The 15,491-nt window shown below is 41.6% G+C and overlaps 1 protein-coding gene across 1 annotated transcript; it reads right to left on the bottom strand.

The window, feature by feature from the left end:
* Positions 1-434: 434 nt before the first annotated feature.
* LOC148316841 (uncharacterized) lies at positions 435-5,194 on the bottom strand. Its single transcript, XM_088285405.1, has 2 exons — positions 4,531-5,194; positions 435-557 (listed from the first exon to the last, which is right to left on the bottom strand). Exon 1 carries the CDS (start codon positions 5,074-5,076, stop codon positions 4,765-4,767), a length of 312 nt encoding a protein of 103 aa, XP_088141531.1. The 5' UTR covers positions 5,077-5,194; the 3' UTR covers positions 435-557; positions 4,531-4,764.
* Between the last annotated feature and the right edge of the window lie 10,297 nt (positions 5,195-15,491).

The following is a 15,491-nucleotide window of genomic DNA, read 5'->3' as shown; positions in this document are numbered from 1 at the left end:
AACAGATAATATAATTAAATATATCAATTAAATAAACAAAATATTAAATAATTAAATGAAAACTAAACATGAAATTAAATAAATAAAACACATTATTTTGCAGTTCAGCACGGTAAGGGTAGTTGTGTGTGAGAGTTCAGCATGGAGATGGCACTCGGGAGGAAAATGTTTTTCAGTCAGTCTTTGATTTGATGTACCTGTAGCGCCTGCCAGAGGGCAACAGGTCGAAGAGGTGTGAGCTCGGGTGAGTATTGTCTTTGAGTTTTTTATTGTGAACGCGTGGTGTCGATGTCCGACAGGGAGGAGAGAGGGCAGCCAATAATCCTCTGCGCTGTTTTGATTGTCCTCTGGAGCCTCACTTGGTCTGCCTCAGTGCAGCCGCCGTACCAGGTAGAGACACAGTAAGTCTGCAGGCTCACGATGGACGAGTGGTAGGAGGCCAGCAGCAGCTTGCTGTCCAGGTTGAATTTCCTGAGGACTCTCAGGAAGTGCAGACGCTGGTGGACTTTCTTTATCAGTGCTGTGGAGTTTTGTGTCCAGGAGAGGTCATCGAAGATCTGTACTCACATCGAGTATGTGAATTATTCACTCATTAAGCTATTTTGTGTGCAAATACGAGCCGCATCAATAGTGATAACACTGCTAAGCACAATGTAAGTACATTTTTATTTTGGAACATTTACCAAGTGCATATACAGGAGTGATGTTCAGTCCTGTTCCTTGAGGGCTACTGTCCTAACCATGCAGCAACACAACTGATTCAAAAGATCCAGATCGCTATCCAGCTTCCGCAGACCTTGCTGATTATCTGATCATTTGAATCAGGTGTGTTGCAGCACAGTGAGATGGAAAACAGGCAGGAGAGAAGACCTTGAGGAACAGGATCAAAGACCCCTGTATATGGTGAGGGTAAGTGTTCACTATAGATTGCTTGCACAAAAAGATGAATTTGTAAAGTATGAATGATAAAAATAAAGTGAAATTGGGTAACTATAGGTGGAAGCTAGGTTGGGAATCACGGATGTGAAAATGGAATCTTTACGTCAAACTGATTGTGTTTCGCAACCCAACGTCCTTGGTACCTTATGTCTCAACGATTCCATCCTGTACTCTCTTCCTCCTGCTTATCATCTTTTTGGATCCAGAGTTTTCAGCTATGCAGCTGCTCCCCTACGGAATTCACTTCCACAATCGCTCCGAGATATCAACTCTATTTTAAGGCAACGGAAAATTCACATGCATACTCTGACTTATAAAATATACAAAATACATTATTTTGATTGGATTCCCAATTGTGTGACCTGAAAGCCGTTAACATAAAAAATGTATTATGATCAATCATTGATTGTTATCTATCTTCACCAAAAATAAATGAATAAAAAATTCTCACATTGTTTATGTAATCACATTTTAGTTATTCTATCAACTAGAAAAATAGATAAATACATATACTGTATTTGAAATTGGCTTACCAGATAAGTCCGTGTAATCTTGTCAGAACAAGACAAACTCCATTTAAAGCAACACATGGCAACAACGGGGCTCCCCCACCTGATGCTTTGACGCTAAATAATTTCCCTCATTTTATGTTGACAGACTTGTACTTGTAGCTTCATTTGAATGCAAATTCGCTTCCTTTTGCTCGTCGATGTGATAGAGGCCTTTACCCAACAATGACAAAGTATCCAAATGAGATGCAGCTTTGAGGTACCAGGAGGAAAGGTGAGTCACTTTGACTTTGGTGATATTTTGGACATCTTGGTCTTAAAATAACCTGCTGAAATTATTTATTTTTTTTACTGCAGTAAGAGCTCAAGGTCGAGGTAGGAGTTAGTGTTCCAGATTTTGTGGTAAGGGTGGCAAAGAATGGATGGAATCTCACGGATTCTTGTGGCAGGTGTACAGCACGGGTTTGCAATCCTGTTCCTCGAGAGCTGCTGTCCTGCCCCTTTAGCAACACATTTGAGTCAAATGATCAGGATGGTTATCCAGACCTTGGTGATTATCTGATCATTTGAATCAGGTGTGTTGCAGCAGGGAGCGATGGAAAACAGGGAGGACGGTGGCCCTCGAGGAACAGGATTGAACACTTCTGGTGTAGCGTGATTGGCAAACCAAGTATGTGATGGGGAATTTTAATGAATTTTTTTTCCCGTCCCACCTAACATGAATCAGCACAGACTGAATGAAACCCGGGAACTAAATACAAACAAATTGATGAGACAACGAGGCACACCTGTACAAGAGACACACATGTGCTAGTAGACTTAACATTTTTCTTCAAAGAATTAAATCAATCAATACGCTTCCAAAACTAAATTCTCAGTATTATCTTCCTGCCGTCTTGATTTTGGCTTTTATTCCTCTCCTCTTCTCTCCCCCTGTGTGGCAGCACTGCGGTCGTGAACCGGTCCGAGCACATCAAGCATGCAGCATGAATACTTTATAAAGGCAATAAAACATGTATTTATGGTGGCCGCAATTACGACAAGTCATTCCCTTATGAAATTCCTTGCTTAAAATCCGGAATATTATCACCATGTCGGCTAATTTGTATTTTATTATGGCCGAACAGTGACGATCAGCTGTGGTGCTTTTACAGAAATGTTTAATGCCGTCAAGAGTAATGTCGGGTTTTGGGAGGGGTCGGATCTTTATGGGAAGAGTGCGTGTAGTGGAGAAAAGAGGAATCTGCTGCAGCTGTCAGCATCTTTACATGCTCTACAAAAGCTTTAAGAGATGCATGTAACACGTGTGAGGTTGTTAACCACATTATAAAGTTTGCGGCGGAAAGGAAGGATTTTTTACGAGAGGGAAATGCTAATTGTATCTTGTAATATAAATATATATTTTCCTTTTTTAAAATTTGATAAATATGTTGATTATCAGCTATACAATTATGCGGTATAATTAGATTACAAAGTGAGTGATCACCTGACCCCCAAAATAATTTGCAATAAATTATTTTAAAAAATTAAACCCTTCAAAAGCTGTAATTTTGCTTATAGATGGATACAAAAAATAAGAAACATGAGATCGCTGCCTAAGGGAACATATTTGCTTAGCGTCTGCTATTGAATTGAATGTATTTTTATTTATTTATTCATTTTATTTTGTTTTAAGGGCCACAAACAAAATCGCTGGAGTGTGTTGTGATTTTGTTCTAGACTTGCTTTTGTTTTTTTCTTTGACGTTGTGAATGAGTTCACTGCAGTTCCATTATTGTAGTCAAATGTTTTAGGTTTGACTAATTAAATTTACTGGACTGTGACGTCTGCTCGCGGACGGAAGCGTATGAGTGGTATGAGTTTCCTTTTCGCAACCTTGCAACAATCAGACGGTAGAAGGAGGTCATGGACGCTGACACTGCAGAAAGATGCATCTTATGAGCAAATACACACGAGATAAGCGGCAGTGCCTCTGAGATGATTAAATTTAATTATCACGGAACTGCAACTGACACGACTGTATGTGTAAAATGTTACTGCACAGTAGAATCTTTTACTGCGTTTTTACTGGACTATTAATTAGAACAAGCAGTGTGTATGCTCGATGAAGAGATTGTGTCAAAAAATTTCTAGTTTTAAATGCAAGTCTTAAATAATATATTTAAAATTAGTTTTGAAATCAAGGTGGCATGCCATTGTTAAATGTCTCTATTTGAAGTTTCCAGAAACAGTAGCTTAATAGGAGTGCAAGGAATCCACTAGAACTACCAGAGCCGTGCAATGACATCATAGAATAAAATGATTATTACGTGCTGCTCAAGTGGCTAATATTTTTTTTTCTGTTTTTTCAATTAAAATTAATTTGTGAGTATACAAAACAACTTTGTTCTTTGCTCTTTACTTCCATGAGAGAATTATGTTAACAAGCACCACATAAGATTATTATTTTATTGATTTCAACTGTCTGGCATGTACTGCCCAAAACGTCATGACTATCACACCCAACAATCATTTTTTTTACCACATGCGACACGGCACCTCTTGGCCAGGACAGGGGGACTTTTATACTCAAAGTCGTTGTGTCTCAGCCGACAATTCATCCTCAGACTCGTCAATATTTGGAAACAGATGTAATGCCGAGTCTACTCTATAAGATTTTATTTTTTTTTTTAAAGTTCATGGTGATCAGCAGTGCTTCTCAATGCAGTTGCTGGTTGCTATGGAAACCCCGTGGTGTTGTCCCAGTCCAACGTGTGAAGGATTAATTAAGTAGAGCCGTAAAATTGTAGTTACAGTAATAATGACTCTGAAGTATTTTTAGATTGTTTAATAATGGAACGAAATATGTACAAAATTAGGAAAAGCCAAGAGGCCAGGAGCAATTGTCAATCGATATACGCAGAATAATAACACATTAAAGTTTGAAAACCATCAAAATGACTGCTCTCGTAGTTCTAGTGCTAAGCGCTTAAGCCCGTAGACCACAATGATTACGGGCTTCAAAGCTGCTCGTTCAAATTCCACACGATTCAACCATTTTTTTTCATACATTGGCACACTTCGACATTATTTTGATACTAACTTCTTTAAGCAACAAAATAACTGATGAGCAGTTTTGGAGCTGACTCTTGTTAGTGAGCCTGTGGCGGTTCGGGTTTGGGGGGGCCTGGCGAGTGTGATTGCTTTCAGGTTCTCGGCAGTTTCCAGCCAGGCACACCTCCGGATTGAGTGGGCGTCGGCTCCTGCGCACCTGCTGCTCATCAGCGGCAATCACCACCGGCATAAAACCCAGCCTCGCCAGGAGCCAGACGCCGGATTATCCCGTCACTTTACGTGGTACTGGATCATGTCCCGACACGCTGCCTGCTCGCCTGATCTTGTTGCTTCCCGTGCCTGTCTGACTTCCGTGTCCTCTCCAGCCGTCCTGTGCCTGTCCGAACCCGAGCTTCCCGCGCCCATCTCCGAGTTCCTGACCGGCGTTCATCTCGCCTGCACTTCCCTCGCCACGCCGCTCACCTGCCTCATCCGCGCCGCTCCCGCTGCTTCTCCACCAGCCCGCCACCCACTTCCAGCGCTTGCCGCTCTTCATGGACTTCCACGACCGCGTTTGTTTCCCTGCCAAGTTCATGCTCTCCGCTCTGGTCTCCTGTCCGCTTAGTTTGTTCCCGTCTCGTTTTGTTCCTTGTCCTTTTGCCCGTTCAGTCTTGTTTAGTTTGCCTTGTTATTTTTCACCCTGCCAGGTTGTTTGTCCCTGTTTGAGCTTTTCAATAAATCCCCTTTAAGTTACACCTTCCACCGCTTCCTCGCATCTTGGGTCCTCCCCCCTCCTCGCCGCAAGGCGATCCTGACAGAGCCAAGCCAAAACACCAATTCTCGTCTCCAATACTCCAGTGGTTTCTCTTCATATTCAAATTATGGAGAATAGCCATCCAATGAGATTATATTTTATTTACAGATTGAATATTAATGCGAAACCACTAAATCAGCAAGGAGATCATGACAAAATAATGTCGCTGTAAAAAAGGCTTTTCCAAAACCAGACAAAAGGACAACAACAACGCACAATTAGAGAGTTTTGCGTTTGACAAGACTAAAGCGTATTGTTGTGTGACCAAACGTTTATGCTCTCCAATTAACTAAGCAAGCAAACATTTCCAATTGACTGTTGGCTATAAACATGAGTACATTGGAAGGTCAATTGTTTCTTTCATCCCCCACCCCCCGTGACTCACCACCACTGCAACAGGTATTGACATCTGTTCTGGTACACGACTCAGGAGATGAATAAAATAACACGGTTTTAGGTTAGCAACAGCACTGGAACAAATACATGGAAGTGCGTAAAACTTGTAATAATGGTATTAAGTCCGAACCTTGCCGTTATTTTTTTTGGTTGCTTATCCAGCCTTTCATTATCACCCGTTTTAGCTGTGATTTATTTTGGGTGGTTCCTCCTTATCATTGTTTAAAGCAGGCAACGGTAAACTGTTCTATAGGGTTTAAGTCTGGATATTAATGCGCTCAGTTTAAAACCTTAGAACGTTAACTTTTATAAATGTAAAGTGAGGTAGTCGGGGAGTTGCTCAAAACAAGAAGCAATGGATCACCCACCTGAAGTTTATTTGAGCCAAATTACAAATTATTGATTCACTAAATTGAATACTCAACAATAATTCTCTGTAATATACTAATGAGGTAGTATTTCAAAGCCGTAGTTTTATAGATAGGATGATTGGAATAAGCAGAGCTCAGACTGTTTATGGGTACTTGCACACAAACTTTATCTTGGTAAAGAAACAAGTCATTCAGAACGATTCATAAGGCTGTCCGTACTTTTGCTGCTCTCAGGGTAATGACAAAACATCACTCAGGGAGGGTTGCTATGGACAAATGAAAATAAATGGATGTGGATTACAAATGAACACTTTTGAAGTATTGATTAAGATGAAGAATTGTGGCGTGTTTTGCCCACGCGTGATTACGAATTCAAAACGAAATGGAAATAAAAGCGTTGGGTTTTCAAAAGTGATGCGAGAGGTACATCAGCAAAGAAAATAGAGACAGGACCGTGTTCAAAGTATTTCAATGAAAACAACAACATGGCTGAGCAATAAAAGGCAAAGGGTCTGAAGAAAATTGCACGTGGAAGAGAAGGATTTTCAGGATGCTGGGAAATAGGTTTGAAAATAGTTTAAGTTTAAATGAGTTGTGTCAACTCCACACCTCGATGCTGACACTTGGTCGCTCATGCCCGCTAGCTTGCGGGCTACATCTCCTAGCTGTCACCGCTTCTTCAAACCGAGCCCACGATTTTCTCCGGCTTTCTCTCACACTCCACTCAATCTGCTAATTTTGTTGAAATTGTTTCAGACCCTGCCAGTTATTGAACAATGAACACCTTTTTAAAATCCATTGTGGCAATGTGACTTTAGTCCTTCAGTTTGGTCTTAATTCGTGGGAGACAAATATCGAGGCACATGAAAGTCAAAAAAGAAATAAAGCCTCCCAAGTAAAGAGAAATAAAGGCTTTAATTATGCAGCGAGGTATAGTCCCAGTTCCGCACTTTGCCATGTGGGAGGATTATGAGTGCAATGTACAGCCCATTGCTTTCTAATAACATCCCATAATCTCTTTCCCGAGGCCGTCCACTCAAGAAACAGCAACTTTTCACCTTCAATAAAGCGGCTCCCTCCCGCTCGTGCCTCACCTTCAAACTGGGCGGGAAGGAGCATGAACCCCTCGCCAGTGGAGAAATTGGACAAGGTTGACCCTACTCTCACTTCGAGATGAGGAACCCATTTTTATCCATTACATCGTCAGCTTGAATTAACTGTAAAACTCCAACCTCCGTATTCGACCTCTGCCTGCCTCGCTGTCAGCATACAGTAGATCTCTTTTTGCTCCCAAGTGCTCCCTGCCCCGGATCTCTATTCACTACCCAACATTTGCTACTTTTTAGCTTGAATAGCCTTTAAGAACATGATAGTGAAATGTCAGATTCTTTTCTTCTTTCATGTCATGCGTTAGGTCACCCTTTCATCCCGCTAATGGTTAAAAACTCAACCTATCCCACCCCGCAACATAACATCGACAAACGCTGTGCTTTCAGATCATGTCTCGGGGGTTACTCTGTGGTTTTCATTCTCAATGCTTTCATCCCCCATTACACTGATCTGTCGATCAGAAGTTGAGCCTACTCGCTTTTAAACTCTACCGTCATTTGTATTCATCACTTTTTCCATTTCTCCCACACTCTCGCTATGATGCTGCATAATGGATTGTGAGCTTAGATGTGCTAAGACTTCTTTTCCAATTAGCATGGAATCATTTTTCAATTCTTAATCTGAAGCCATATAGTAACCCCCCCTCCCCACGCCCCGTCGTTGATTTAATGCTCGCCGTTTGTCCGGGGGAGTTGAAGGTGCAGCCATATTGGCGAAGGCTGGCAGTCCGCAATGTGTTCACCTCCTGATTGCACATTCCCCTAGGTTTAGTGCCGGTTTATGGAGCGTGATATGAAATAAACCCTTCCCGGTCCCCCAACAAAGATTGGGGGCACAACGAGCTCTCAACTCTGGGAACTCCACATTCATGGATGACGGGTTCTAGAGATGTGCTTAAGGCAAGACGGGACGGCAGGTAAGTGGGGCCATGCAAATTTATGGAAACATACGGCATGTTTATGGAACACCAAGGGTGGACAAACAAAAGGTTTTAATAAGTTAACGGGTGAATTTTCAGTATTTAAAATGCTAGCAAGATTTGAATGTCGCCTTACTTCACTTCAAGCCAATGGCTCTTCATGAAGTGCACGAGATATGCACTGAGCATAATGTACGCCAGAGGTTTTGCCGGACTGTCATTGGTCAGCGGTCTGGGTGCCCATCGTCACTCTGTCTTTCTTTCTTTCAAGCTGAAGCAAACTGTAAATGTCCTTCTGTCAGTCCGTCATACTTTTCTAACCACGCTTCCGTCATAACTTCCATTGGTAAATTTCCGTCCCCACATCACCCCAAAAAACAAGTTTATAGTCCAACAGATGATCAGTGCATCTACATCATACAGTGGCTGCCGCAGCTATTTTAATTTAAAATTGAAAATGGCTTTTCTTAACCAGAATCCAGCTCTAGATTGTGGCCACACTTGAAATCAATCCAAGTAGCTTGCTCACTGTAAACATGTTGACATTATTATATAATAGCTGCTACATTGCTAGCATGTTTTTTTTCATAGCAGAGTGTTACTATGTCACTATTTCTGTGACCGACATAGTTGTCTTATCTCTGCGCAGAGATTAGAACCGATATTAGTAATTTCTCCAAAGGCCAATGGAACTGACAGAGGGAGGACTGCACCACTGTGGGAGTGGTCATGAATTACTTCAGTCAGGCCAGTCAAAGCTGCTCCTTTGATTTCCTTTAAACACGGCATGCTGGTCATGCAGTCAAGTCGCAACATGGTGGAAGCACATCTGCACCGTGATGGGGGCACTGAGAGACCGACCCCACTCCCTGATTGTTTATTTTCCCATCAATAGCTGTTCCGCCGAGTGGGATTATTAAAGATAGAGACTCGACTCTCATAGATAGATAGAGACTCGACTTGGTGCACGTTGAAGCCTTTCAAGAGAGCTTAGCTTAGCTCGCTAGCCAGTAACAGAGATGTTTGGGATCAACATCACTCGGCAGAGCTCCAGTGTGAGCGCAAAGTGCTGCGAATGTGATTATTGTGTTCGTTCACATGTGTAATGCTGTGAGAGCTTCTCAATGTAAGAAAGCAGTGTGAAGATTTCATACTAAAATAGGGCCAAATCACAAAAACGTCTCATGCACAAAAAAATCCATATGCTTGAATATGAATGCCATTCACCCCGCGCATTAAACTGTGCTCCGTACGCCACTGCACCGACCACTGCCCAGCATCACCTCTTCAACTCGCTAACACGTCTAAAGTAAGAAAAAATATTTAGAGACACATTTGTTCATTTGCCTTTGGAAGATTATTGAGATTGGATTACTTTGCTGAAGTGGTTGTGGTCTTCTCTCAAAACCAAAGGTTCTGGGTTCAAGCCCTAGCCCCTGTGGCCATGCCAAATTGTCCTCGAGCAAGATACTTGAATCCCCCGTTGCTCCCAAGTGTGTCATCAGTAGGTCGATGAGGAGACGCTATTGAAGTCCGTTGAGTCCCTTTAAGGTGGAAAAGCGCGGAACGAACGAAGTGAAAGACCTTTCACCCATGGCTTCACCCATGACTGTGCTGCATCAGAGTTCCATTGAAAGCCTTGCTTTTGTTTCTACCCAATATCAATATAAAGGCGCTACTGGACAAGATTTCAAAGTAAACCTCGATTATAACAGGTACCATTACCATCTACACTGTCACTTTCAACCCCCTGTTTTAATGTCAATCTCTTAATTTATAGTTAATAATAAAACCCTCTGAGACGAAAAGCATTCAAAATGCAAATTGTGAACTGACCCACCAGCCCCCTCCATCTCATGCACACACACAGTCGATTTATCAGGGCCACATTCCTAGCCTTGATTAGATAGGGATCTAGTCGTGGAAAATCAATTTGGGGTGATTCAAACCATTAAAGCCAGAAGTCAAAATGCTTATCAATCCATTATTTATTATTACAGCAGATATTTGCCATTGCATTCCCAATATGAGGATGGTATTGATCATGAAAACCAATGAAATACAATATAATTATACTAACACGGGTGTATGCGGAAAATTATATATATATATATATATATATATATATATATCTACACACATACATATATACACTTATTAGGGGTGGAATGTATCGAATCGAAGGGAATCGTTCCACTTTGAAATATATCGAGCTATGTATCGAATCATCTTTTATTGAAGAGATATATATCTTGGCACATTTACGGTACTGCCGTCTCGAACTGAGCCGTAACTTATCTAATTCGTTCATAAGATCATTGAGTTGAATGGAATCGTACCACTGGCGTAAAATATATCGAAAACCATGTTACTCGTCTATTGCGCAGAGATGCACACCTCCAATTTTTAGAAATATTACGATGACCATGGTGACAGCTTAAAAGGAAAAAAACTAAATATTTAAAATTATGAATGTGTTACCCATCAGACAGAATTTGGCCCACAATGCAACTCTAACCCTATAAGAATACATATTCATCTGAGCTAAGTCCATTTAATGGTACCATATTTATTAATGCAATCATGATCCATCACAAGTTACATATGTACACAGCTGAATCTTAGATTTTATTTCCAGGAAGAAGACGGGTTTTAGTCATTTTATTGATGTAGGTTACATGTTATAGCGACAATGCTTCCATATATTTTGGAGAGGTGAAACATGTAAACAGGTTCAGAGCGCTATTAGACTATTAATTCTGTGAACGCATGTTCCCTTGCTCGACCGTCTTGATACATTGAATTTTGCTGTACTGCTGTGATATACTTTGGTGAAACCCATGAAACCGTCAACATCCTTTTTAAAAAGTTGTGTCATACATTATCAGTGTCATCTTACATTTTCTACTGTTGTGATGAGGAGCAGTCACTTAGCAACCTATCATGACCTTGACTCCCATGTTAGCATGCATGAGCAATCTACGTCCGTGACACTCTGATGTGCCTCCATCTCTCGCCCTCATCCATGCATGAGCAACTTAAAGATTTCCTGCTCGGGTCAATCATATTGAATTGGAAACTGATCGAGTGTGACAAGCAGCTCTCTCGCTGACCGGAATCAAAGCGCTGAGAGAATGTTTCACCTCAGCCAGGTGCAGTCACCTTGGCCATGAGCAATGAGCTCTGAGGTTAGCCGAGTAATTCCTTCCGCCGCTCCCAAGGAAGTACATTGAAGTGATCTGCATGTAGATTAAAGCCAGAGGCGTGCGTAGAGAGTTTTATCCTTGGCCTGTTAGCATTCATAGTCAGAACAGCGCCTCAGACAGAATTTGGGAGACAGGAAAAAAATAACATTGTAGGGCTTCCTCAACATTTAAGCATCATAAGCTGTTATTACAGTGGTCCCCAACAACAAGGTTGCACAGATGGGGGGAAAAAAAACAAAAACTTGTTGATGCATGTCAGCATGCTAATCGTCTCGGTCGCATTACGCTAATATTAAACACACAAGCAAGCGAAATGAGTAACGATAGCATGTACGAAGCTTTTTTTGGGTCACTGATCAAAATAAAATCATACAAGATCCACAGGTAGACTTTTTTTTAATCATTACTTTATAAGTGTGTGGAGTTTCACACGTAGGCCTTCAGTGAATTCCTAATTGAATGAATCCCCCTCATTTTACAAACATTTATGACACCACGGCTGGACAAATAATGTTCTGAAAAAAATGGCCTCGCAAGCGTATCTGCAATTAAATCCACACTTTTCCCTCTTTCGGCCATTGTGGTTGAAATAAATAAAAATAATATTTTACATTTTTGAACGGTCGCCAGTTACGACTTGTCTTTTGATTCCGCATAGAACTGCCCCCTCACAAGTGAGTGTCCAATCACAAACCGCGTTCATCACCTTCAACGTAAGGCCAGCGAGAAGGCTCACTGTAACCAACACGTGATCTGATTGGCTATCGCAACTGTCTATCAACTCTGAAAGCTCATTAACTTTGACAGAACAGATGCCCACACAATTGTATCTAAAGGCCTCGGACGAGTAGTGCGTGCTACTGGTATTGTGAAATCTGCCCGGCATCACGAGCTAGCTGAATTCTTATTGGATTAAAAACCCTCACTAAAAATACAACCCTAGGATATAATATGACATCAATGTGAAGAATATGATCATGATTTCTTGATTACGTCAGGCCAGCAGAGACGGCCTTGACCGCCCACCACTGAATGTGCGCCACTGCAATGTTGTTACCAAAAAACCTCACAGCTAGCCAAGCTTTTTCTCCTTCTACTTCTTCAAGTCTGGATGCCCCATGGCACCGTGTTTTCGAGGGCCAGATTTTTCACTCCAAGGACTATCCACATTCCATTCCTCTATTAGGTCATTGTTGAATTATTAATAAAGTTGCAGTAATTATCCCTGCGCGTATAGGGGGGCATCGTTGTGTATGTGCGGTCAGCAGCGGAAGGCCAGATGTGCTGACAGTTGGAGGGATGATCGCACGTATCACCAGCATACTAAAAATCAGCTCTAATCTGCTGCGTCATTGACATTCCGGAGCGCTTTAGGATGAGAAATATAACACTTTTCAATGGAAAGTAAAATGTCAATACAAAGTGAAGCCTGATTACAGCCTCCTAGTTACTCTTGCTGGGGTTGTACGGCATTCTCTTTTCTCGTGATACATTTGTCCTAATGATCTTTTCCTTTCGACAATATCAAAACACAAGCACATAGAACACAAAATCCATCTTTTTGGTTCGAAACAGACCACTAGAGACAAATGACAGAAGCATAGAAAAAAAACCCATTGGTGAGCATAGTCATGTTGTCAGTAAAATATGCAGATGAACACATTGCCAGATGTTCGCATCCAATCCGAGGGTCTATTAACTTGTAAATGAGAAGCATTATCACTATTGTCGCGGGGAAAGCTTGTTTAATCATGGCAAGATATTTTTTTTAATCCCGACTAGGTCCTGCTTTTGTTTGTACGTGCGGGGCCGACAGTTGTCATATGTCAGGTGATATTGCCGACACCGACTGTCTGATTCTTATTGAGTGTGCAGAGCTGATGAACCTTTGCACCAATATTTGAAAATTGGAAAGATATTCCACACGGGGACAGCTTGCAAAGGTCAAAAACTTCACAACTTCAAAGGCCACCTGTCTGGATTTGATGTACCTCCGATGGATGATCCGTCTTATTACTGCAAACACGGGTACACTTTTCTTTCATAACACATTATTTAGGGATACTTGCTGCACAGCTGGTATTTAATCAAGCAATGTCACATGAGAGTCACTTTTTGTTTCTCTGCCAAAACAAGCAGAAGAGGACGACCATGTAATATTCTCGTTATACAATACCGCATTTTAAACGTATTCATATTCAGTTCGTGTCCCTTATATGAGGCGTGCTGGCCACTGAATCCATATATGGGAGAGGTGAACAAGACAAACTGAACATAGAATAAATCTTTATTCTTTCCTTCAATAACGGAACTCCCTGGAGGCAGGGACAGCAGCAACGGTGATTTAAAGTGGGGACGTATGAAACCTTCCGTAGCAGTTAGCCGATGTCTCAGACTTTCTGAATGAATGTTGGCGTCCAATCACAGCAGTGACTGGGCATGTCAGATAAAAACAAAAATGCACGGGACAAGATGTTAACTCATTTAATCCCAGAAATTTTCACTCAAGGAAACCCTTCAATTCCAGTGTTTTTCTGGATGTTGACTCATTTTGCAACAGAATATTGTGTTCTAATGCTATAAAAACACAGAGCTATGACGCAAAAGGCTAAGACGTATAAATACGTCTTTGGGAGGCGGAGACTACAATTTTGAAAACGTATATATACGTCTTATGGATTGAATGAGTCAAGCTGTCCTTTGGGTCAATCACTGCGCATATAATAAACATCCAAATGAACCTGGCTCTCCGCCAAGTCAGTCAGTGATAGGGCTCAAAATGTCTTCCTGGATACTTTTTCTACATAATATTCAAAGAATTTGTCCTCTCTTTGATTGTGGTGGATGGTTTTGTATGTTCCAAATGCTGATTCATCTGGACACTAAATTAAAATTATAGGCAAGTAGACTTTCCGGCTAAAGCAAGGGGGAGTTATATATTTTAGGACTTCCAGAACTATGACTGGTCATTAAATAAAAAGCTGTTTGCAGCAAACATCAATGCAGAGTTGGTAAAATGGGACCAATTAAATATTGTATCGCTCATCTCCGGTTTTTCACAATGCAAGCTATCACAGTTTGAGTAGCTTGCCGAGGAAATAAAACGCTCCATGTTTTATTCATAATATCAACCGAACTCTGGTCTGGTTAAAGCTGGCTTGGGGTGAAGACGGAACATGTTAGCCATTCATCGCATATTTGGACAAGACATGAACCATCACACTCAAAGCCCACAACAACACATCGCCCTCTTGCCTGCTGGTGAAAAACCCGCTGACGGAGTTGAAACTCGACACATCCCCATCTCTTTTCTAGATAAGGATCCAGACTTCGCTTCGTCAACACTGAGCTCGGATGTGTGCTGTTGAATGAGTCTTTATTTTTCCTCACTTCACTGGAACGGCGGCATATCTGACCGAGCAACGGCTCGTAACCTGAAAAACCCGGAATTGGGGCACTAGTGGAGCATTGAGGTATCCGTCACCTCCGCGTCGACAACCGAGTCCCAATGGCGTCTTATCTAAAGCTAACAGTCTTGAATTGAAAATCCTGTTATTTTTTATCTTAGTTTGCTGACTAAAGGCATGCACTATGTAACAGCACTGTGTTACATCTCAACTGGATTACCGTCTTTCACTTTTTCAGCCAATCCTCCCTAGTAAGTTTCGTATGGCTACACCTCTATTCATAGAGGTGTGGGTCCGGGAGCGAAACAGAGTTTCGGTTCGGACGCCGGGTTTTTGGATCATTCTTGGTTTCCCCGTATGGGTACTCTGCCACTGCACGACGACAACGTGATGATCCGGCGCGGCGGAATCCTCCCTTATGCTTCTCCAGTTGGTCCAAAATACTGTTGCCTTTATCCGTAAACAGTTTTTTTTACTAAAAGGCCTAAAATGGCAGTGACGAACTTTAGTTTAGCAGTGAATGAAATAATGGTGACGGAGTGACGATTTGGTCGGTTTTCAATAATGACAGACTGACGAGGACGAACTGATGCTCCCACCTTTGTCTCAGACTACTACTTATATTATATTAATATATTAGTATTAATGCATTGCATTCAAAGGCACCTTTCAAAGCACAAAAAGACTATCACAGGGGTGTGCAAACTTTTTGATTGGCGGGTTCTAAAATTTGACAGAGGAGCTGGACCAGGATCAGATGTATGGAGTCTTTTGGTAACCTCACCTC

This window comes from Idiotropiscis lumnitzeri, chromosome 21 (genome assembly GCF_059441095.1).
Source record: "Idiotropiscis lumnitzeri isolate Australia: NSW breed Sydney's pygmy pipehorse chromosome 21, RoL_Ilum_1.0, whole genome shotgun sequence".
Classification (NCBI taxonomy): Eukaryota; Metazoa; Chordata; class Actinopteri; order Syngnathiformes; family Syngnathidae; genus Idiotropiscis; species Idiotropiscis lumnitzeri.
This window is presented reverse-complemented; position numbering and strand designations above follow the sequence as displayed.